General features: G+C 42.4%; 1 protein-coding gene across 3 annotated transcripts; it reads left to right on the top strand.

Annotated features, from left to right (window-relative positions):
* Positions 1 to 571: 571 nt before the first annotated feature.
* LOC130282834 (oocyte zinc finger protein XlCOF8.4-like) lies at positions 572 to 22,011 on the top strand. 3 transcript variants are annotated; one of them, XM_056531659.1, is made up of 7 exons: positions 572 to 687; positions 15,137 to 15,251; positions 15,364 to 15,528; positions 15,642 to 15,765; positions 16,104 to 16,195; positions 16,611 to 16,713; positions 20,449 to 22,006. In XM_056531659.1, the coding sequence occupies exons 2-7, from the start codon at positions 15,180 to 15,182 to the stop codon at positions 21,273 to 21,275; spliced, it is 1,383 nt and encodes a 460-aa protein (XP_056387634.1). In that variant the 5' UTR covers positions 572 to 687; positions 15,137 to 15,179; the 3' UTR covers positions 21,276 to 22,006. The 3 variants fall into 3 exon arrangements, with proteins under 3 accessions (XP_056387634.1, XP_056387636.1, XP_056387635.1); XM_056531660.1 differs by lacking the exon at positions 572 to 687 and adding an exon at positions 13,104 to 13,269 and having other exon boundaries at positions 20,449 to 22,007; XM_056531661.1 differs by lacking the exons at positions 15,642 to 15,765; positions 16,104 to 16,195 and having other exon boundaries at positions 20,449 to 22,011.
* Positions 22,012 to 22,739: the final 728 nt, after the last annotated feature.

The following is a 22,739-nucleotide window of genomic DNA, read 5'->3' on the forward strand; positions in this document are numbered from 1 at the left end:
ATACAAAATGTATAGGACACACATCCAGCTCTCTATACACACATAACACTTGTACAGGACAGCTACGTGTGCACTGTACACAGTGTTCTGCTGCAGGCATATGTAACACACAGACAGCTCTGCTACATGCACTATATACTCTACAGCAGTGGTCTCCAATCTGGAGACATTCAAATGTTGCAAAACTACAACTGCCAGCATGCCCAGACAGCTACGTGTGCACTGTACACAGTGTTCTGCTGCAGGCATATGTAACACACAGACAGCTCTGCTACATACTCTAAAATACTCAACATCAGTGTTTTTCACAGTGTGTGCCTCCAGCTGTTGCAAAACTACAACTCCCAGAATTCCTGGATAGCCATTGGTTGTACGGGCATGCTGGGAGTTATAGTTTTGCAACAGCTGGAGACACAGTTTGAAAAACACTGCTCTACAGTAGTAGTGTACAAATTATAGACATCCAGATGTTGTAAAACTACAACTCCCAGCATGCTCTACAGCAACCCTGATCTCCTAAACTTCAGCTCATCCAGGATCAATCACCACCCAAGGCTATGCATACTGTGCAGTTACATCTTCATCAGCCGCATCTGATCATGTGATTCCCTGTCTGATCATGTGACTGTGACATCATCAAAGGTCCTGTTACCACTGAGCAACCACATAGCTACTCTCCTGTTTGAGGTGTGTTGATGTTCTATTTATGTTTCTCATTGTATTTATGCCAGTTTTGTGTATGGATTGTCTCTACCATCCTTCAGTGTAAGGGTATGTTCACATGGTGCAGATTTCTTGCATCTGTAATCTGCAGATTTATCATACCTTGTGCAAAGGAACATAGCAACCTATAACACTCCAGCCTTCATTTTAAAAGGCTTTGGAAAAAAAATGGAATTTGGTTGCTATATCCATATATATATCACTATTCCTTAACCCCTTAAGGACCCAGGGTTTTTCCATTTTTTACAATTTCGTTTTTTTCTCCTTACCTTTAAAAAATCATTATTCTTTCAATTTTTCACCTAAAAATCCATATGATGGCTTGTTTTTTGCGCCACCAATTCTACTTTGTAATGACATCAGTCATTTTACCCAAAAATCTACAGCGAAACAGAAAAAAAATCATTGTGCGACAAAATTTAAGAAAAAATGCCATTTTGTAAATTTTGGGGCCTTCCGTTTCTACGTAGTACATTTTTCTGTAAAAATGACAACTGATCTTTACTCTGTAGGTCCATACGATTAAAATGATACCCTACTTATATAGGTTTGATATTGTCGTACTTCTGGAAAAAATCATAACTACATGCAGGAAAATGTATACGTTTAAAATTGTCATCTTCTGACCCCTATAACTTTTTTTTATTTTTCCGTGTATGGGGCGTTATGAAGGATAATTTTTTGCGCCGTGATTTGAAGTTTTTATCGGTAGCATTTTTGTGTTGATCGGACTTATTGATTGCTTTTTATTAATTTTTTCTTGATATAAAAAGTGACCAAAAATACGCTATTTTGGACTTTGGAATTTTTTTTGCGCGTACCCCATTGACTCTATGGTTTAATTGACAATATATTTTTATAATTCGGACATTTCTGCACATTCTGCGATACCACATATGTTTATTTTTATTTAAACAGTTTTTTTAATTACATTTTTTATAAATGGGAAAAGGGGGGGTGATTCAAACTTTTATTAGTGAAGGGTTTAAATGATCTTTATTAGCTCTTTTTTTCACTTTTTTTTTGCAGTGTTATAGCTACAATATGGGGCAGGTAGGAGGACCCTCCTAGTGTCCTACAGCTGTACGGGATGCCGCAATTTCGCCGCGGCGACCCCGAACAGCCCCCTGAACTAAACGGCAGCAGTTTAGTTTCAATTTAGATACGGCGATTAACTTTGAACACCGTGTCTAAAGGGTTAATAGCGCACGGCGCCGCAATCAGTGCTGCGCGCTATTAGCCACGGGGGCCCGACTCGCTATGATTATAGAAAGGGAGTGGACTCAAGGCATACAGGTACGCCCTGGGTCCTTAAGTGGTAAAAACAGTACTCCAGGATAAGAAATCTATATCCCCTATCCTAAGGATAGGGGATAAGTTTCAGATCGCGGGGGGTACAATCGCTGGGCCCCCTCCCCCGCAATCTACCATACGGGGCCCCGGTAGTCAGTGGCAGCCGACGTGGCAGCATGACGTGGCAGCCGACACGCCCCCTCAATACATCTCTATGGGAGAGCCGGGGGGGCCCAGCGGTCAGACCCCCCACGATCTGAAACTTATCCCCTATACTTAGGATAGGGGAAAAGTTTTTTTTTTTTATCCCTGACTACTCCTCTAAGACCCAATTTTGGCCCTGAGGACACAGCCAATTTTCATTTTTGTGCCTTTTGCTTTCTAGAAGCCATAACTCTTTTTTTTATTTTTCCATCCACAGACCCTTATAAGGGCTTATTTTTTGCGTGACCAATTGTACTTTGTAATGACACCATTCATTTTACCATTAAATGTACGGTGCAACCAAAAAAAATATATATATATTATTTGTGGTGGGATATTGAAAAGAAAACCGGAACTTTTGGGGTTTTTGTTTTTACACAGTGCACTTTATGGTAAAACTGACATGTGATCTTATTTGTGGGTCAATACGATTAAAGCAATAACAATGGCTTTACTATTATTGTACTATTTTTTTAAAGGAGAGCTGAGGTGTAAAAAGTCCCCCTGTTCCTGGACTGCAAAAACATAAAAAAAAAACTTTAACTCACCTTCCTACGTTCCCCCCCGTTTCGGAGATGTCAGCGTCCCGTTCCTCCTGCACATCTGGCTTCTTAGGCTCGAAACATCACACTCCAGTCAGCATATCACCAGCCGCAGTGATGTTCCGCCTCGGCCGGTGATAGGCTGAGCACACTGTCATGTAAAGAGCCCGGGCCCCGTCTTCTCCCTGCTGACACAGGGGGACTCAAAAAATGTTAAAATTTTAACCAAAAAAAACTTTGTTTAAAGTGGGGCTGCACAATTTGGGGAAAATGTCCGATTGCTATTATGGAGGTAAATATTGTGAGATGCAATTGTGATATAATAAACAAATGGTGAAATCCCCCCAGTTCATATACAATCCCCTTATTTAATAAAGCAAACCCCTCCTCCTTAATTTCCTGTACAATGACTGAACATAAAATAGAAGGGATTGGATATGAAACGAGGAGAAATTAACTGAATTCTTCCCCACATTTCATGTACCTAGTCTAGTCCATACACTCTCCGGTGTTGTTGCATTGCTCTATGGTGCAGCGCAGCCGCGTGGGAAGGAGCACTAGGGGAGTGTTTGACTCTACACAGTGCACTTCTCAGTAAAAATGACAGTTTATATTTATTCTGTTTTAAAAAATCTTTATTCTTTTTGTAAAAATATTTGTATGCCTAAAATTGTCCTCCTCTGACCCCTATTATCTTCTTATTTTTGCGTATACGGGGCTGAATGAGGCTCAATTTTTGCGCCGTGATCTGTAGTTTTTATCGGTACTATTTCTGTTTTAAGGGGGACTTTTTGATCACTTTTTTTTTTTTATTTCTTTCATTTTTTTGAACATGAAGTGACAAAAAATTAGCAATCCTGGTATTTTGGTATTTTTTTTTTACATTCACACCCTGGCTGTGTTGTTTCATAAACGTTATATTTTCACAGTTCGGCCATTTACGCATACCACATGTTTTTGTTTATTTTTGTTTACATTATCTTATTTAAAAATGGGAAAAGGGGGGTGATCTAAACTTTTATTAGGGGAGGGGCTTATTATTTATTACCTTTGCTTTAAAAAAAAAATTATTTATAAATTTTTTACTATTTTTTTGTCCCCATAGGGCAGTATTTTCTAAACAGTGTGCTTGCAGCTATTGCAAAACTACAGCTCCCAGCATGCTTAAATCTAAAGGCTGTCCGGGCATGCTGGCCTTTGTAGTTTTTCAACAGCTGGAGGCAAGCTGTTTGGAAAACACTGCATTGGGAACTACACTACTACTTATAGCATTGATCAGTGTTACCGCTGCTGAGGCACCTGAATTATTGGAGCACCGATTGGATGAGCCGGAGGCAGGTAGGGAACCACCGCTCGTCCTCTCAGCTAATCGGGACCCTGCAGGTTTTGCCGCGGTTGTCCTGATCAGCTTCTCTGAGCTGCCGGAGATGGTTTTTGGCATTTTAGACGCTGCAACGAACTTTGATTGCAGCGTTTAAAGGGTTAATGCCAGACATCACCCGGATCTATGATGTCTGGCATTAGCCAGTATGAAGAGAGCTCAGCTCTTGAGCTCCCTTCATACACCCGCTGCACAGCTGTGCCGTATTTATACGGCAGCCAGTCTTGGTGGGAGGAGACACATTAAGACGCACAATGGAGGGGCCCGGTGTAATGAGAAATTCTGTGTCTTGACAAGCTCTGTGTCCCGATCAGCTGATAAAGTACTGAGTCAGCAGAACTGGCAGCACAGACACTGTGATTGGTTGATGGGAGGGTGTGTCTGCATTTCTCATTACACCGGCCACACTGGAGCTGAGCATGCTACCGCCGCCGGCTCCCGTGTTTCACCTTATTGTCGCTCCCGTGCGCAGCCCGGGCCCTCCGGTGTGCGACCCACTTTTTCTCCTCTCAAATAATCGCAAAATTTTGCAGAGGGTCAAATCACTTTATCGTAATCCGCAATTATCGCAATTCGATTGGGATTGCGATATATCATGCAGCCCTAGTTTAACCTCTTAAGGACCCATGATGTAAATGTACGTCCTGAGTCCGCTCCCGTTCTAACAATGGCCGGGGCCTGTGGCTAATAGCGCGCGGCACTGATCGCGGTGCTGCGCACTATTAACCCTTTAGATGCGGCGTTCAAAGTTGAACGCCGCGTCTAAAGTGAAAGTAAATCATTGCCTGTTAGCTCAGGGGGCTGTTCGGGATGTCCGCGGCGAAATCGCAGCATCCCGAACAGCTGTAAGACAGCAGGAGGGTCCCTTACCTTGCCTCCTGGTGTCCGATCACCGAATGACTGCTCAGTGCCTGAAATCCAGGCATGAGGAGTCAAGCGGCAGAATCATTGATCAATGGTTTCCTATGAGAAACCATTGATCAATGTAAAAGATCAGTGTGTGCAGTGTTATAGCCCCCTATGGGAGCTAAACAAAAAAAAAGTGATGTATGTATGTATGATGTATCACCCGTCATTACGAACAGAGCGAACTCGCTCTGTGCAGTAATGATAGCGGGGTGCCGCAGCGGCGATCCCCGGGGTCCACAGCAGCGGGACCCCGGCGATCTGACATCTTATCCCCTATCCTTTGGATAGGGGATAAGATGTCTAGGGACCCCTTTAATTAAATTGCACGGTCAATGGCGTACGTGCAAAAAATCAATAAGTCCTATCAATACAAAAATGATACAGCTAAAAACTTCAGATTATGACGCAAAAAATGAGCCCTCATACCGCCCCATACGCGGAAAAATAAAAAAGTTATAGGGGTCAGAATATGACAATTATAAACGTATAAATGTTCCTGCATGTAGTTATGATTTTTTCCAGAAGTACGACAAAATCAAACCTATATAAGTAGGGTATCATTTTAATCGTATGGACTTACAGGATAAAGATAAGGTGTCATTTTTACCAAAAAATGTACTGTGTAGAAACAGAAGCCCCCAAAAGTTACAAAATGGCGTTTTTTGTTTTTCTTTTGTCTCACAAAAATTTTTCCCCCGTTTGTAATGATGTCAAAAATATACAGCCAAAGTAGAATTGGTGATGCAAAAAATAAGCCATCATATGGATTTTTAGGTGCAAAATTGAAAGAGTTATGATTTTTTAAAGGTAAGGAGGAAAAAACGAAAATGCAAAAACGGAAAACCCCCTGGTCCTTAAGGGGTTAAAGTTTTCCTATTCTGACCGCTATAGCTGTTTTTTTATTTTTCCGGCTGTATGAGAGTAAATTTTTGGACTGTGTAGTTTTTATCGGTACCACTTTTGCGTACATATGACTTTTTGGTCACTTTTTATTTCATTTATTTATAGCAATCTATTAATTGCTATTGCTGTTCAGTGCTATGCATTGGCATAGCACTAAGTATTGATATCTGTGATCCACTTGTATAGCCTGCCAGAAGACAGACCATACACATGGATACCGATCTGGAAGAGCAACATGAAGGCGGTAAGGAGACCTCCGGCCACTATCTTGACTCATCAGACCCCTGCAATTGCAATGAGTCTCACAAAGTCCCGTAGATACTTTACATGGCGTGATCAGTATTGAAGGCTTTCTGAAGGGTTATTGGTAGGCATCAGTGTGATTGCTGATGTCCGCCATTAGTGGTGGCCCCCGGCTGCTTCAGCAGTTTAACTGCAGTCTATGAAGAGTATGCAGCGCCTACGCTCTTTTCATGCTGTAGGGTGTAAATGTACGCCCTGGTAATCGAAGTACCAGGTAGCCATGGCATAAATTTACGCCCTGCGTCCTCTAGTGGTTAAAGGGTAACTCTCATTAAAATACATTTTGCTATTGCACTCCTTATGGTAAATAAAAAATATTTCTAATATACTTTGTTTAAAAAAAAAAATGAAGTTTTCTATGTTTTATTTGTGCTTAAAAAAGCTCAAGAGCACATTTTCCCCCATCTTATACACAGACTTTGGAGCGAAGTCCAAACCCAGGAAGTGCAGCCTGGAGTGCTGAGGGGGGGGGGGGTGTCCAGCCTCATCCAATCATAGCTCCTCTCACACATAACCGCCATATGCTGTTGGTTGGACCCCCCCCCCCCTCCCTCAGCACTCCCGGCTGCACTTCCTGTGTTTGGACTTTGGTCCAAAGTCTGTGTATAAGATGGGGGGGGGGAATGTGCTCTTGAGCTTTTTTAAGCACAAATAAAACATAGAAAACTTCATTTTTTTTTAAATAAAGTATATTAGAAATATTTTTTATTTACCATAAGGAGTGCAATAGCAAAAATTAGTTTTAATGATAGTGCCCATTTAAAGGTTGATAAATCTCCCCAATTGAGATGTTTTTTTTTTTTTCTTTGTGCAGAAACACTGGATAAATTCTGCAACTTGTGAAAATATCCATATACATGACCAGTGAATCCAATCATGGAATTAATATGATTTACTTTCAACAAAAATGCATTGAAAAAAAAACCTAAGGGGGGGGGGGGGGGCATCAAAGGACATTTTGACATTTTTATTTTTTTTATTTATCCCGAAAGCAGGCCGCTAAATGGGATTTGTCAGTGCTGAGTAGTGACAGGATGGGGGGTGGTCTGGGACAGGCAGGCAAAAGTGTGTTTACACATTTAGGCTTTTAATTGCAATAACTGAATACAAAACTATAAAGGTCTATGGGAGGAAAAAGACCACTGAAGGGTGAGAAAACACCAACAACATAAATGTTATCTGGGCATGGCATCACATAATTCCCTGTTGACTCAGAGCTAACATCTGGCCACAGCATTAGCCCCCCGAAAAATGACTATAAAGCAAGTATGCCTTTTTATTGGGTGTCTGTTTCCATCCTGACCGAGAACGGTGTGAAGTACAGTAGTCCCTCAAGTTACAATATTAATTGGTTCCAGGACGACCATTGTATGTTGAGACCATAACTCTATGGAAACCTGGTAATTGGTTCTGAAGCCACCAAATCTAAAAATAGGAAAAAGCCATCATCTAAAAATAGGAAAAAGTGAGGATTAAAGAAAAATAAGAAAACTAATATAGATAAAGCAAATCCTTACATATAAAAGTAAGAAAGATCTGCTGGGAGCTGTAATCACTGTCTGTTTCAGTGTTTTGGCTGTCCGGGCATGCTGGGAGTTGTAGTTTTGCAACAGCTGGAGGCCCCCTTGTTTGGAAACACTGGTCTATGTAGAGGACAGGAGCTTCTTCAGGGTCCTGTACAGTACACAGTGTCCTAAAAAAGTTAAATGGAGCCGCTCTTACTTGGTGTCCAAAGGAGCAGCTAAACATGGCATAGGTTAAAAGTAGTACAGATCATGTAGTACCTCCCTCTACTGTAGGGGGTGCTACCAGACACCAGTCAGGGCATACACTTTAGGAATATAGGGGTTTTACCACTGATATGTCCATTCTAATTGGTCGGTTCCTCCAGCCATTGACATGTTTCACAGATTCCATAGCATTGTATGTTGAGTCTGGTTTCAAGTTACAATGGTCCAGAAAAGACCATTGTATGTTGAAACTATTGTATGTTGAGGCCATTGTAAGTTGAGGGATCACTGTAATAACATCCAGCTAGAGGAGATTCTTGTTGATGAAAGGAGTCAGAAGAGGATGTCCAGTATAGGTCAGATGGACAGAAGGATGTAGTCAAACATTGTAGCCAACCACGTTTATCCCATATATACTATTTATTTCATAGCAGAAGGACAACGCACAAGGGTCATATAGTTATGGATTTGTGCCAGGAACTATACAGTTCTCCTTGATTCCATGATCATAACAATCCCCAGACTTTACTCCTATGGCTCAGTGATCTCCAAACTGTGGCCCTCCGGTTGTTGCAAAACTACAACTCCCAACATGCCTGGACAGCCATTAGCTCTCTCCTGTTTTACTGTTCTTCTTTTATTTCTCCTGAATAAATATGAACACATTGACAACTGGGTGTTGCCATGTGTAAAGTTTGTAGGGACACACCCCAATTAGTAACCTTTAAAGGGGAATTCCAGGAAAGAACTTTTTTTTATATATCAACTGGCTCCAGAAAGTTAAACAGATTTGTAAATTACTTCTATTAAAAAAATCTTAATCCTTTCAATAAATATCAGCTGCTGAAGTTGAGTTGTTGTTTTCTGTCTGGCCACAGTGCTCTCTGCTGACATCTCTGCTTGTCTCAGGAACTGCACAGAGTAGAAGAGGTTTGCTATGGGGATTCGCTTCTAAACTGGGCGGTTCCCGAGACACGTGTCATCAGAGAGCACTTAGACAGAAAAGAACAACTCAACTTCAGCAGCTCATAAGTACTGAAAGGATTAAGATTTTTTAATAGAAGTCATTTACAAATCTGTTTAACTTTCTGGAGCCAGTTGATATATAAAAAAAAGTTTTTTCTTGGATAACCCCTTTAAGATATGTTCACACTGTGTAATTCCTGCGGACAATTCCGCAGCTGAAATTGATTTGCGCAAAGAAAGAACATGTTCATTTGTTGCGCAGAAGTCCGCGAGCACTGCATTGTCGTCAATGCTGATGGTGCTGGGCCGCGCAGTCCTACCGCTGAAGTATTTCGGTGGTGGCGGCCACCAGATGGAATCTATGCTCGCGGAATTCTGCAAGCAGAGATTCCGTTCACATTCCTCAGTGTGAACATAGCCTTAGTTATCCTTTTATTCCTTCATTTATTGGGGGCATATCAGAGTAGCAACATAATTCAAAGTTCCAAGAGAAGATAATTCATGAAGGATACAAGTATTCACTAAAAACAGACATTTGTTATTTTTACAAGCTATAACAACAAAAACTCAGGTTATATATACAATAAGGTTGTATTTTTATATATATATATATATATATATATATATATATATATGTAGGCAGCACACCAAAATAGGTGAAAAAATAAGTGCTTTATTCCAAGGAAAATTGACAACGTTTCAGCGATCTCTCACCACCATTTTCAAGTGATTTACAAGTGATACAAGCGGGGTTAAATACCTCCCCGGATAAGTGACATCATCAACATTTGCATATCATGTGACATCTGACATATTATAAACAAAGTATAAAATATACAAACCAATAAGTGAAAACATAATGAATTTAGTGCATTCAATACAGTGGTGTGAAGTGTATACATCCCTGTATTCCGATCGCCAATCACTTGTAGGATCGGATGGTGATATGTACCTACAGTTATAACAGTGACCGTGTAAACATAATAGTGAATAAAGGGTTAAAAAACGTTACCCAATCAAGCAAAACCCGTTTGCTTAGCCGGCCTCTTAGCAAACGCGCCATGATCCGCAAACCCGAGTCCCACATGGGACGCCGGGATCTACTTCCGGTGTAACCGGAGTTCAACCAATCATAGTAACGGCGTCCCTAGTAGTCATAGAGACGTCCCGACCTGTCAGAACAACATTGACTTGCGCATCGCGGCCAAGCTCTCATGCTCAGTGTATACATAAGTGTTCACCAGCGCCATATTAGTTCAGGGCAAATGAATAGTAAGTCATATAGTGAACTGCTGGCAAAGCACTTCACTCAATTACTAAATATATAATGTATAATAAGAATCATTGTATTCCAATATTGTAACCCCGCACACATGCTAGAGGACAGTCAAGGGACCTGGACACTTGCCCTCTGTTATGTACTGCACGGATCTGGGTGCGACTTATGGAATCCATAGGGCCCCAAAGTACGCTTATCCCTACCAGATTGGTAAAACCTCACCTTCTGGCTATCAGGATTTTCCACCAGACCGTGCTTGTCAATACAGAGGTGTCCAACGGCAACCCATCATACACGTGACAATCATACCAGGGTACAACATTAGTAATAGATATACTAGAAAACATAAGAGATATGTGTCTTACAATATCCATATTGATATAGGGGCGGCGTCACTATACTGGTAAAAATATAATAATTAAACAAATATAGGCAAAAAATAAAAATAAAATTGCGGATCCATGTTGAGGTACTCGGTTCTTTTCTCTGGGTTGCTTGATTGTAACGTAGATGGTATATACTTCAAGATTTCTGAAAATGAAGACGACAAGTATTAGTAAATAGTATCACTTGTAGAGTACATAACCACACTGTACATGACTTTACACTAGGACCCAACAACAATTATCTCATCATCATCTTTGGCGTAACTACAAATTCTACATTCAGACCATGTGGTTTAAGTGAATTGAGGTCATATATCCACCTTAATTCTCTTTTTTGTAATGCGGAGACCCTATCTCCACCTCTCTTTAGTGGTGGGATGTGATCCACCACCATACACTTCAAATCCTGTTCTCGATGTCCCGCTTCCAAAAAATGCTTGGACACCGGTAAATCGATGTGGATATATGTGGATATATGACCTCAATTCACTTAAACCAAATGGTCTGAATGTAGAATTTGTAGTTACGCCAAAGATGATGATGAGATAATTGTTGTTGGGTCCTAGTGTAAAGTCATGTTCAGTGTGGTTATGTACTCTACAAGTGATACTTAGGGATGCACCGATATATCGGCGGCCGATACATTTCGGACGAAAATAGCTATTTCGGCAAAATGCCGAAACAACTAAAAATCTGCCAATAATGACCACCTCCCCTGCCCGCCCACAGCACAAGTTACAAACACTGCCAGTGGCAGAGGCACTCGTGGGCGGTGCAGGGGGGGCCGGCCACAACATCTGGGGGGGGTTGCGCTCTCCGGGATAGGATTAGGAATACTTCTTTTTATGTGCCTGGGCCGGCTCCCGTGTGTGGCTGCAGGCGGGGGCCGACCAGAGCATATAAAACCTAATACTGTATACTAAAATCCAGGGGGCCTCCAGCTGTTGTGAAACTACAACTCCCAGCATGCCCGGACCGGCAAGGTCTGTCCGGGCATGCTGGGAGTTGTAGTTTCACAACAGCTGGAGGCCCCCTGGTTTTTAGTATACAGTATTAGTTTTTATATGCTCTGGCCAGCCCCCGCCTGCAGCCACACACGGGAGCCGGCCCGGGCACATAAAAAGAAGTATTCCTAATCCTATCCCGGACATCCCTGTGTCCCGAAAAATCTTTTCGGGACATAAGGATGTCCGGCGGTCACTCACGATTCCCCGGCGTCCTCCTGCGATCCTCCCGCGATCCTCCTTCGATCCTTCGCTTCTCCGCCTCTATGGTCGTACGCACGGGACGTCACTGATGTCCTGTGCGTACAACCATTGAGACGCAGGAGGACCGCAGGATCGTCGCAAGAGAACGCACGCCGGCCGGGGCCTGGTAAGTGACCGCGTCATCTTCTTCAGTGTTCCGGTCCCGGCACCTACTGCTATGGTCCATAGGCCATAGCAGTAGATGTGACCCCGGGCCGGAGGAGCGGTGACCGGATCACTGTGGGGGCAGCAGTACAGACATACAGCCTCCAGCCATACACTGTATATGGCTGGAAGCTGTATGTCTGTGGGGTGGGGGAACTGCTGACCTAATGTGGGGGGGAGCTGCCTACAAATGTGTGTGTGTGGGGGGGGGGGAGCTGCCTAATATTGTGGGGGGGAGCTGCCTAATATTGTGGGGGGGGGAGCTGCCTGATATTGTGGGGGGGGGGGGGGAAGCTGCCTGATATTGTGGGGGGGGGGAAGCTGCCTGATATTGTGGGGGGGGGGGGGGGGGTTAAGCTGCCTGATATTGTGGGGGGGGGAAGCTGCCTGATATTGTGGGGGGGGGAAGCTGCCTGATATTATGGGGGGGGGGGGGGGGAGCTGCCTGATATTGTGGGGGGGGGGAGCTCCCTACAAATGTGGGGGGAGCTGCCTAATATTGTTGGGGGGAGCTGCCTAATATTGTTGGGGGGAGCTGCCTGATATTGTGGGGGGGGAGCTGCCTAATATTGTGTGGGAACTGCCTACTATTGTTGGGGGGAGCTGCCTACTATTGTGGGGGAAATGCTGACCTAATGTGAGGAACCTGCCTACTATTGTGGGGGAACTGCTGACCTAATGTGGGGGGAGCTGCCTAATATTGTTGGGGGGAGCTGCCTACTATTGTGGGGAACCTGCCTACTATTGTGGGGGAAATGCTGACCTAATTTGGGAACCTGCCTACTGTTGTGGGGGAGCTGCCTACTATTGTGGGGGAGCTGCCTATTATTGTGGGGGAGCTGCCTACTATTGTGGGGGAACTCCCGACCTAATGTGGGGGAGCTGGCAATCTAATGTGGGGGAATCTAATCTAATGAGCGGAGCGCTGCATTTTACCAGAAGACGGGGAGAAGTCATTTTCGGTATCGGTATCGGCCGGACATTTTTTTCGGTTTCGTTTCGGTTCTGAAATTTCCATTTTGGTGCACCTCTAGTGATACTATTTACTAATACTTGTCGTCTTCATTTTCAGAAATCTTGAAGTATATACCATCTACGTTACAATCAAGCAACCCAGAGAAAAGAACCGAGTACCTCAACATGGATCCGCAATATTATTTTTATTTTTTGCCTATATTTGTTTAATTATTATATTTTTACCAGTATAGTGACGGCGCCCCTATATCAATATGGATATCGTAAGACACATATCTCTTATGTTTTCTAGTATATCTATTACTAATGTTGTACCCTGGTATGATTGTCACGTGTATGATGGGTTGCCATTGGACACCTCTGTATTGACAAGAACGGTCTGGTGGAAAATCCTGATAGCCAGAAGGTGAGGTTTTACCAATCTGGTAGGGATATGCGTACTTTGGGGCCCTATGGATTCCATAAGTCGCACCCAGATCCGTGCAGTACATAACAGAGGGCAAGTGTCCAGGTCCCTTGACTGTTCTCTAGCATGTGTGCGGGGTTACAATATTGGAATACAATGATTCTTATTATACATTATATATTTAGTAATTGAGTGAAGTGCTTTGCCAGCAGTTCACTATATGACTTACTATTCATTTGCCCTGAACTAATATGGCGCTGGTGAACACTTATGTATACACTGAGCATGCGCTGAGAGCCACGGAGCTTGGCCGCGATGCGCAAGTCAATGTTGTTCTGACAGGTCGGGACGTCTCTGACTACTAGGGACGCCGTTACTATTATTGGTTGAACTCCGGTTACACCGGAAGTAGATCCCGGCGTCCAATGTGGGACTCGGGTTTGCGGATCATGGCGCGTTTGCTAAGAGGCCGGCTAAGCAAACGGGTTTTGCTTGATTGGGTAACGTTTTTTAACCCTTTATTCACTATTATGTTTACACGGTCACTGTTATAACTGTAGGTACATATCACCATCCGATCCTACAAGTGATTGGCGATCGGAATACAGGGATGTATACACTTCACACCACTGTATTGAATGCACTAAATTCATTATGTTTTCACTTATTGGTTTGTATATTTTATACTTTGTTTATAATATGTCAGATGTCACATGATATGCAAATGTTGATGATGTCACTTATCCGGGGAGGTATTTAACCCCGCTTGTATCACTTGTAAATCACTTGAAAATGGCGGTGAGAGATCGCTGAAACGTTGTCAATTTTCCTTGGAATAAAGCACTTATTTTTTCACCTATTTTGGTGTGCTGCCTACATCCATTTATATTTAAAGAGGACCGGAGCACCGAGGGCTTGCACCCAACCATCTGGATACAAGGAGGTGCTGCTTCATATGATAATTGTTATATACACATATATATATATAAAGAGAAGGCCTGACTCACTGACTCATCAACACCCAGCCTAAACCCTTGGACCTAGAAAGCTGAATTTTTTCACAGGTGTTGTTTTTAAGACGTAGACGAGGAACAAGAAAGGATTTTTTTAAATTCAACCCTTAAGGGGGTGAAAAAAGGGTTGAACGTTTGTATGGATGTCCGTAAGTTTTGAAGCTAGAAGCATGAAACTTTGTTTTTAGGCTAACAATTAGAGATAAAGAAACATGTGTTTTAACATTTTCTTAAATTCCACCCCTGAAGGGGTGAAACGGGGGTTCAAAGTTTGTATGAATTAACCCCTTGCCCCAGAACGCCGAGTATACCTGGCGCTGCAGCACGGGAGTGTTATGAAGCGAGCTCAGGAGCTGAGCTCGCATCATACCTGTACAGTTTCGGCTGCTATCAGCAGCCAGGACCCATGGCTAATGCCGGACATGGCCGTTCCGGCAGATGTCCGGCATTAACTCTTTAGATGTGGCGATCAAAGTTGAAAGAATTCGGGTTGTTTGCATGCCCGTAGACTTTACCCAGAGCGGCCTCATTACTATAGAATCATAAAAAGTACATACTATGTTACTCCAAATTTAACGCGAGCAAAGATGCGGGCAAAAGCTAGTGGTAGATAGAAATCAGAACTAGAGACAGGTCCTCTTTTATATCTCCTCAAATGTTGCCACTTATTTTCTGTTGTTGTTTTATTTATAATTTTTTTTTTCCATTCAGGTTCCTACAATATAGGATCCTCTTCCTCATTGACCCATCACAGATGGATAGGAACAAGATAGCAGAAACTATTCTAAATCTCACCTTAGAGATACTTTTATGGCTTACAGGAGAGGTAAGAAAGTATGGGAATTATACCACATTACATCATTCTGGTCTATGCAGATGAATATGACTGGTAAGAGGCTATTTAAATGTAAATAGTGATTATGTCTCTGCATAACTAGGATTACACAGTAGTGAAGAAGACCTCTAGTGAGAGCTGTAAAGCCTCAGGAAGAACTCTGAACCCAATCACAGAGCCTTCACCTCAGTCTCTGATACAGGAGGAAATCAATGAACAGAAGATCATAGAACTCGCCAACAAGATCCTTATGATGTTGACTGGAGAGGTGAGCGCTGCTTGGAATACTGGGACATTATATGCTTGGAATACTGGGACATTATACTGTAACACCAGAGCCATAATGTGTCTTGATGATGACTGTATCACTGTGTGTATCAGGTTCCTATAAGGTGTGAAGATGTCGCTGTCTTTTTCTCCATGGAGGAGTGGGGTTATTTAGAAGGACAAAAAGATCTATACAATGATGTAATGATGGAGATTCATCAGTCCTGCACATCACCAGGTAATAGACATGGCTAAATTTACACATCATCTTACCGTTTCTCCTTAAAGGGGCACTCCACTGCTCAGCGTTTGGAACAAACTGTTCAGAATGCTGGAGCCAGCACCGGGAGCTCATGACGACATAGCCCCCCCCCCCCCCCCCCTCCTCATGATGTCATGCCCTGCCCCCTCAATGCAAGTCTATGGGAGGGGGCGTGATGGCTGTCATGAGGGGCGGGGCCATGACATCATGAGCTCCCGGCGCCGACTCCAACGTTCGGAACAGTTTGTTCCAAACGCTGAGCAGCGGAGTACCCCTTTAAAGATGGAATTCAGTCGCTGTAAATATTTTTGCAGTTAGGTCCAGCAAGATAGGAACACCCGGGAGATGTCCTAGTCCTTCACAAAATTGTTCAGAAGAAAATCACAATTTACCATGGAATTATCAGGTAGGTGCAGAGAAAGTTTCACAAAACATGATCTGTATAAGGGCTGTGGAGGCTTTGTGTTAAGTCTTGTTTTATCCAACAGTAGGATATGTTTTACTTGTTTAATGTAAAAAGTGGAGCTGGCAGGATTAACAATGACCATAGATATTAGATAGAGGTCATGTGAATCTTCTCACACTTTACTGTCTGAAGATTGCATAGGTACCAATAGGCTAGTTCATACCTTTCTAGTCCTCATCCTCCCCATATATATGAGATTTTTGAGGCAATTATCCATATCCATCTTCTAGAAGGCCTACAGCTATTTGACTTAAAAAAAAATTAGCGCCGTCATGTAATTTGTTGATGTCAAGATCTGGTCGCCTAAAACATTTCATGTGACTTATCCAAGTCTCTATTGGCTTTTTTGAATCAGGCTAAATATCTAAACAATGTAGCTGCCATAATGGAAAAAGAAGAGATGTATGTGAAAAGAGATCAGCAGTGTGAGGGAAACATTCCTATATATAACCACCATGGTAAGTAGTAAATATTCTAAGTAAATATTCTAAGTTATTTGCTGCAATAATGTTATGTTTTTAAGCTCTATTGTCAGATGTTACATGTGTATTTAATTAAAAGTTACGTTTTACGGCACCTTAATTTAATTTTTATTAGCGATCCCAAGAGGCAGAACATTTCTTGTGGATAGTAGATAATGGTTCCTTAGTCTCATTATAAGCCTAATATATTTTCATCATCAGTATTACCCACACATCTATATTTCAAATGTGCAGCATGTTTTATTATCTATAACCGTATGACATAATATACAGTTTAGGGATTAATTTTAAATTACAAGGTCTAAAAACCACCAAATACAACACACAGTGATAACAAAATAATACAGATGTTCCCTCAATAGGGCTACTACATCCCACGGTCAAAAGTCTCAATCTCAGGTGTCCACATCTAGGGTAAAGACCACAAAAAGCTCCCCAAGGGGTCTCTGCGCTAACTTTATGAACAACAAACCTACTGGGGAATAAATCCCCTCAGGGAAAACCCTGACTAAAGAACCCCTATACTTTTATTAGTTCAGTTTAAATATCAGTGTGCTTTTACTTTTTAGCCACTAGATGGCAGTGGTGTTTTAAAATTTCTCAACACTGTGCACTGTGTTCTATATACTGAAAAAAAGTGTCTGCATCCAGACTGCTATAATGTATAGTGAGTAAGACTGCCTCCGGTGCTTTACTGCAGTTCAGCAACAGGAGCGCTCTGACTGTATGGAACTATGGCACAGTGTGATGTTAAAACATAACACCTCTCCTCCTAACGTTTCCCCATTCTTCAATGGCTTTCTCAAAAGTATGAGGCATGTCAGTACCGCAGGCTTGCCGGGTATTTATAGATTAGCACATTTAATTACATGTGCCGTACCTTGAAGCTGATAGATGGAGGGGGCATCACATGAAGGAAATTACCTCACACAAATTACGACGGTCTATTGGCTGCCTAGCACGCCAGGCAATTAACTAATTAAATGTGCCTATTATAACCTTCTTTTGTGCTTGCTGCCCTTGGGTCTTGATCATATTTTGTCCCTATTTTGTTATCAGTGTTGACCCCTGATGACTATCAACTGGTTTTGATTACCGGTTTGAACAGAAATGCGTTGGGCTGTATGGGGCTTATTTTTTAAGTTATTTAGAATTAACCATCTTATTTTCATATTTGTACTGATCAAGTATGGTGCTCTGTGTTACCCTAGATGTGGACACCTGAGATTGAGACTTTTGACCATGGGATGTAGTAGCCCTATTGAGGGGACATCTGTACTATTTTGTTATCACTGTGTGAGGTATTTGGTGGTTTTCAGACCTTGTAATTAAAAGTTTTTACGGCACCTTAATTTTGATTAGCTTCATTTTTGTAAGGTGGTAGGATTGGGAATACGTATATCCCTAATTTATTACGTATTGGCTAGACTCTTGGGATTGCCTGCAGATTGTACTAAGGTGCTCCTTAGTACAATCTACTATTTCTCTTACAGGGCAGTGAATGGATCAGTGGCATTTGTGTCTGCAGATATAAATTGGACTGTTACAGGGATGCTGGGGGGAGATTTATCAAAACCTGTCCAGAGGAAAGGTTGCCCAATGGCCCATAGCAACCAATCAGCTCACTTCTTTCATTTTTAACAAGGCCTCTGTCAAATGTAAGAAGCGATCGGATTGGTTGCTATGGGCAACTGGGCAACTTTTCTTCTGCACAGGTTTTGAGAAATCTCCCCCACTGTGTATACTGTTCTAGGCCCTATTAGGCATTTTAAACTTTTTGGCAATCAACTAATCGTACCCTAATGACCTCTTTCCCAGACAGAAGGATAGAAACGTGTTGGCAGTATTATGTGTATGAGTTGTGTTTCTATAAACTATACTACCCCTGGTGCTCAGGACATGTTATCTACTGTTTAGAGGAACACAAACTAAACCGCTGGAAACTTTTCAAGCAGAGGTTGCTCGACTTTTATTGGGTGTTGGAATTGACACTGAATTGGTGGTGAATTTTAAGAGTTATTTAGTAAATGTTAAGTTTTAAGCACATATCCACTTTTTCAGGTTGTTATTATAATTGTTTGTTGGATATCTATACACCTAGTAGGGTCCCCTGTGAGACCAAAACAGTATACACTGCTCAAAAAAATAAAGGAGACACTTAAACAACACAATGTAACTCCAAGTCAATCACACTTCTGTGAAATCACACTGTCCAACTCAGGAAGCAACACTGATTGACAATCAATTTCACATGCTGTTGTGAAAATGGAACAGACAACAGGTGGAAATTATAGGCAATTAGCAAGACACCCCCAATAAAGGAGTGGTTCTGCAGATGGTGACCACAGAGCACTTCTCAGTTCCTATGCTTCCTGGCTGATGTTTTGGTCACTTTTGAATGCTGGCGGTGCTTTCACTCTAGTGGTAGCATGAGATGGAATCTACAACCCAGACAAGTGGCTCAGGTAGTGCAGCTCATCCAAGATGGCACATCAATGCGAGCTGTGGCAAGAAGGTTTGCTGTGTCTGTCAGCGTAGTGTCCAGAGCACGGAGGCGCTACCAGGAGACAGGCCAGTACATTAGGAGGAGGGCAACAACCCAGCAGCAGGACCGCTACGTCCGCCTTTGTGCAAGGAGGAGCACTGCCAGAGCCCTGCCAAAAATGACATCCAGCAGGCCACAAATGTGCATGTGTCCACTCAAACGGTCAGAAACAGACTCCATGAGGGTGGTTTGAGGGCCCGACATCCACAGGTGGGGATTGTGCTTACAGCCCAACACCGGGTAGGACATTTGCCATTTGCCAGAGAACACCAAGATTGGCAAATTCACCACTAGAGCCCTGTGCTCTTCACAGATGAAAGCAGGTTCAGACTGAGCACATGTGACAGAGTATGAGACGCCATGGAGAACGTTTTGCTGCCTGCAACATCCTCCAGCATGACTGGTTTGGCGGTGGGTCAGTAATGGTGTGAGGTGGCATTTTTTTGGGGGGCCTGACTGCCATTAGGTACCGAGATGAGATCCTCAGACCCCTTGTGAGACCATATGCTGGTGGGGTTGGCCCTGGGTTCCTCCTAATGCAATACAATGCTAGACCTCATGTGGCTGGAGTGTGTCAGCAGTTCCTGCAAGAGGAAGGCATTGATGCTATGGACTGGCCCGCCCGTTCCCCATACTTGAATCCGATTGAGCACATCATGTCTCGCTCCATCCACCAACGCCACGTTGCACCACAGACTGTCCAGGAGTTGGCAGATGCATTAGTCCAGGTCTGGGAGGACATCCCTCAGGAGATCATCCGCCACCTCATCAGGAGCATGCTCAGGCGTTGTAGGGAGGTCATAAGGGCATGTGGAGGTCACACACTACTGAGCCTCAATTTGACTTGTTTTAAGGACATTACATCAAAGTTGGATCAGCCTGTCGTGGTTGTGGGGTTTTCCACTTTGATATTGAGCGTGACTCCATATCCAGAGCTCCATGGGTTGAAAAATTTGAATTCCATTGATAATTTTTGTGTGATTTTGTTGACAGCACATTCATCTATGTAAAGACGAAAGTAGTTCATATGATTAGTTCATTCACTCATTCAGATCGAGGATGTGTTATCTTAGTGTTCCCTTTATTTTTTTGAGCAGTGTAAAACAATATATATACACCAAATCAATATATTTCATAGTAAAATAATCAGTTTTTTTTCTTGGCAGGTGGGTTGTCTAGGAGCTCAGAGGGACATCCAATCTCTCCTGGATTTAAATCAGATGATTGTTATATAACTGAACATATATATGAAGAACATCTAATGTACCTAGATGTACCTTCAGATCTTCCCAGCAAAGATCTATCATCAGAGCCTTTTGAACAGATCATATCTTCTGATTTATTACAGACTGTTGGACAAAATAAAAGCTACCATAGTCTTGAACATCCAACAGATCACACAGGGGAGAAGCCATTTTCATGTTCAGAATGTGGTAAATGTTTTGCTCTCAAAAGAACTCTTGTTGTACATCAAATGACTCACACTGGGGAGAAACCATTTTTATGTTCAGAATGTGGAAAATGTTTTAAACAGAAATCTGATCTTGTTAGACATCAGAGAAGTCACACAGGAGCAAAGCCGTTTTCTTGTTCGGAATGTGGGAAATGTTACAGCCTTAAAACAACTCTTGTTGAACATCAAAGAACCCACACAGGGGAAAAGCCATTTTTATGCCCAGAATGTGGAAAACGTTTTACTCGGAAATCATATCTTGTTGCTCATCAAAAAACTCACACAGGAGAGAAACCATTTTTATGCTCGGATTGTGGGAAATGTTTCACCCAGAAATCAGATCTTGTGAGACACCATAGAACTCACACAGGAGCAAAGCCATATTCATATTCTGAATGTGGGATATACTGTTCTCAGAAATCAGATATTGTTAAACATCAGATGTCGTGCATGGAAGAAGCCATTTTTAGGCACCATCAATCAAGTATAAAACAAATAGATTATACATCCCCAGACAACAAATGGAATCATCATACCTAGAGGTTGTGCAACCCTTAAGCAAAACACACAAAAGTAATTTATTTTAATAAATGGAATATGTTGTTCCAGATCAAGTAGAGGAAAAATATGGAATTTCTTTGAAATTTTAACTTCTAAAACAAATATTTTAAACAAATTACCAAATAAGTCTGCAATTCAAAGAGACTGCTTGCACACCCTTTTGAATTTGGCCACAATAAGGGAACTGTTAATTGAAACTTTGGACAGCATTATAAAACTCTCTCAAAAGATGTTGGTTGTTCCCAATCTGATGTGTATAAACAAAATAAGTGTTATAAAAGGAAAAAGTCTATGCTGATTGGCGGTGCCTGGAGGTGATCTCGGGCAGAGCTGGAATCGGTACAGGTAACTTTATGATGGAAAACGTGTAGACCAAGGAAGATGTTAAACATCTGGATAGAAAACCCTAAGCAGTGTGCTCAACATAACAAATAACAGATAGGTGGAACAGTAGTCAAAAGCTGAGTGAATTGTAAGAAATTGGGTGATTAAAATGATTTTTTTTTTTTTAAGTATTTAAGTTTTGCATTTTAACTGTACATACACCACCAACAAGGTGGAATAATAAACATGACCAACAACAGACTCCGTTGTCCTCAAGGATTAGCTGTGAGGCACAGACAGGGAATCAACTCTACAAAAGCTAGCGCCAACAGTGCAGCAGGGCACATCTGAGACCAATGAGAGGAGGCCCAATAAAGACAAACACACTCACACAGACTCAAACACACATCCCGGCCACCCCAGCCCCTCCCCCCAAAGGACATCAGTACACCATTAAAACCTACTGGGCAACACTAGCTGGAGGGTCCGCCGACACATCTAGCAGAAGCCATGGGGTCCATACTTTGTCAAATTTCTTAGGGCACTTGCGACTCACATATAGGGCTTGATACAACCAGACATATTTGTTGACCATAATTAGCTAACGAGACAGCGGGGGAGGAGAAGTATCCTTCCAGGTCATCACAACCAGTTTACGAGCACAGAATAACAGAAAGCAAAGTAGCAAACGTCTGTGGGAGCCAAAGACCATGTCATTAATAACTCCCAGCAAGTAAACCACCTGAGTAAACAAAAAAGGAAAGTCCAGATTATCAGCAAGAAATTTCATTACCTCCCTCCAGAAGAGAGCAACCACAGGACACTCCCACTCTGCATGCAAAAAAGTACCAACTTCCACAGAGCATCGAAAACATAAATCAAACTGAGATACAGCAATGCGTTTAAGCTTAGCAGGGGTATAATATAACCTCAAAACATATCTGACCACCGTAGCATAGTTAGAGACCTCAACCTCCTTCCATTGACTGTCAGACAAATCAGGGATATCAGCCACCCATTTACGAAAGGCCTGTAAGAAGGGGTTAGGTCCCAGCATCTGGAGGAGCGCATAAGCTTGAGTAAGGGGTTTAGAAAGGTCCGTAGTGCCTAGGAGAAGCT

Source organism: Hyla sarda, chromosome 7 (genome assembly GCF_029499605.1).
Source record: "Hyla sarda isolate aHylSar1 chromosome 7, aHylSar1.hap1, whole genome shotgun sequence".
In the NCBI taxonomy this organism is placed as follows: domain Eukaryota; kingdom Metazoa; phylum Chordata; class Amphibia; order Anura; family Hylidae; genus Hyla; species Hyla sarda.

Coding starts and splice junctions, on each gene's coding strand:
- LOC130282834 (XM_056531659.1), top strand. CDS start 15,180: ATGGATAGGAACAAGATAGCAGAAACTATTCTAAATCTCACCTTAGAG. Junction 15,252..15,363: donor TTTTATGGCTTACAGGAGAG/GTAAGAAAGTAT, acceptor CTGCATAACTAG/GATTACACAGTAGTGAAGAA. Junction 16,714..20,448: donor TCCTATATATAACCACCATG/GTAAGTAGTAAA, acceptor TTTTCTTGGCAG/GTGGGTTGTCTAGGAGCTCA.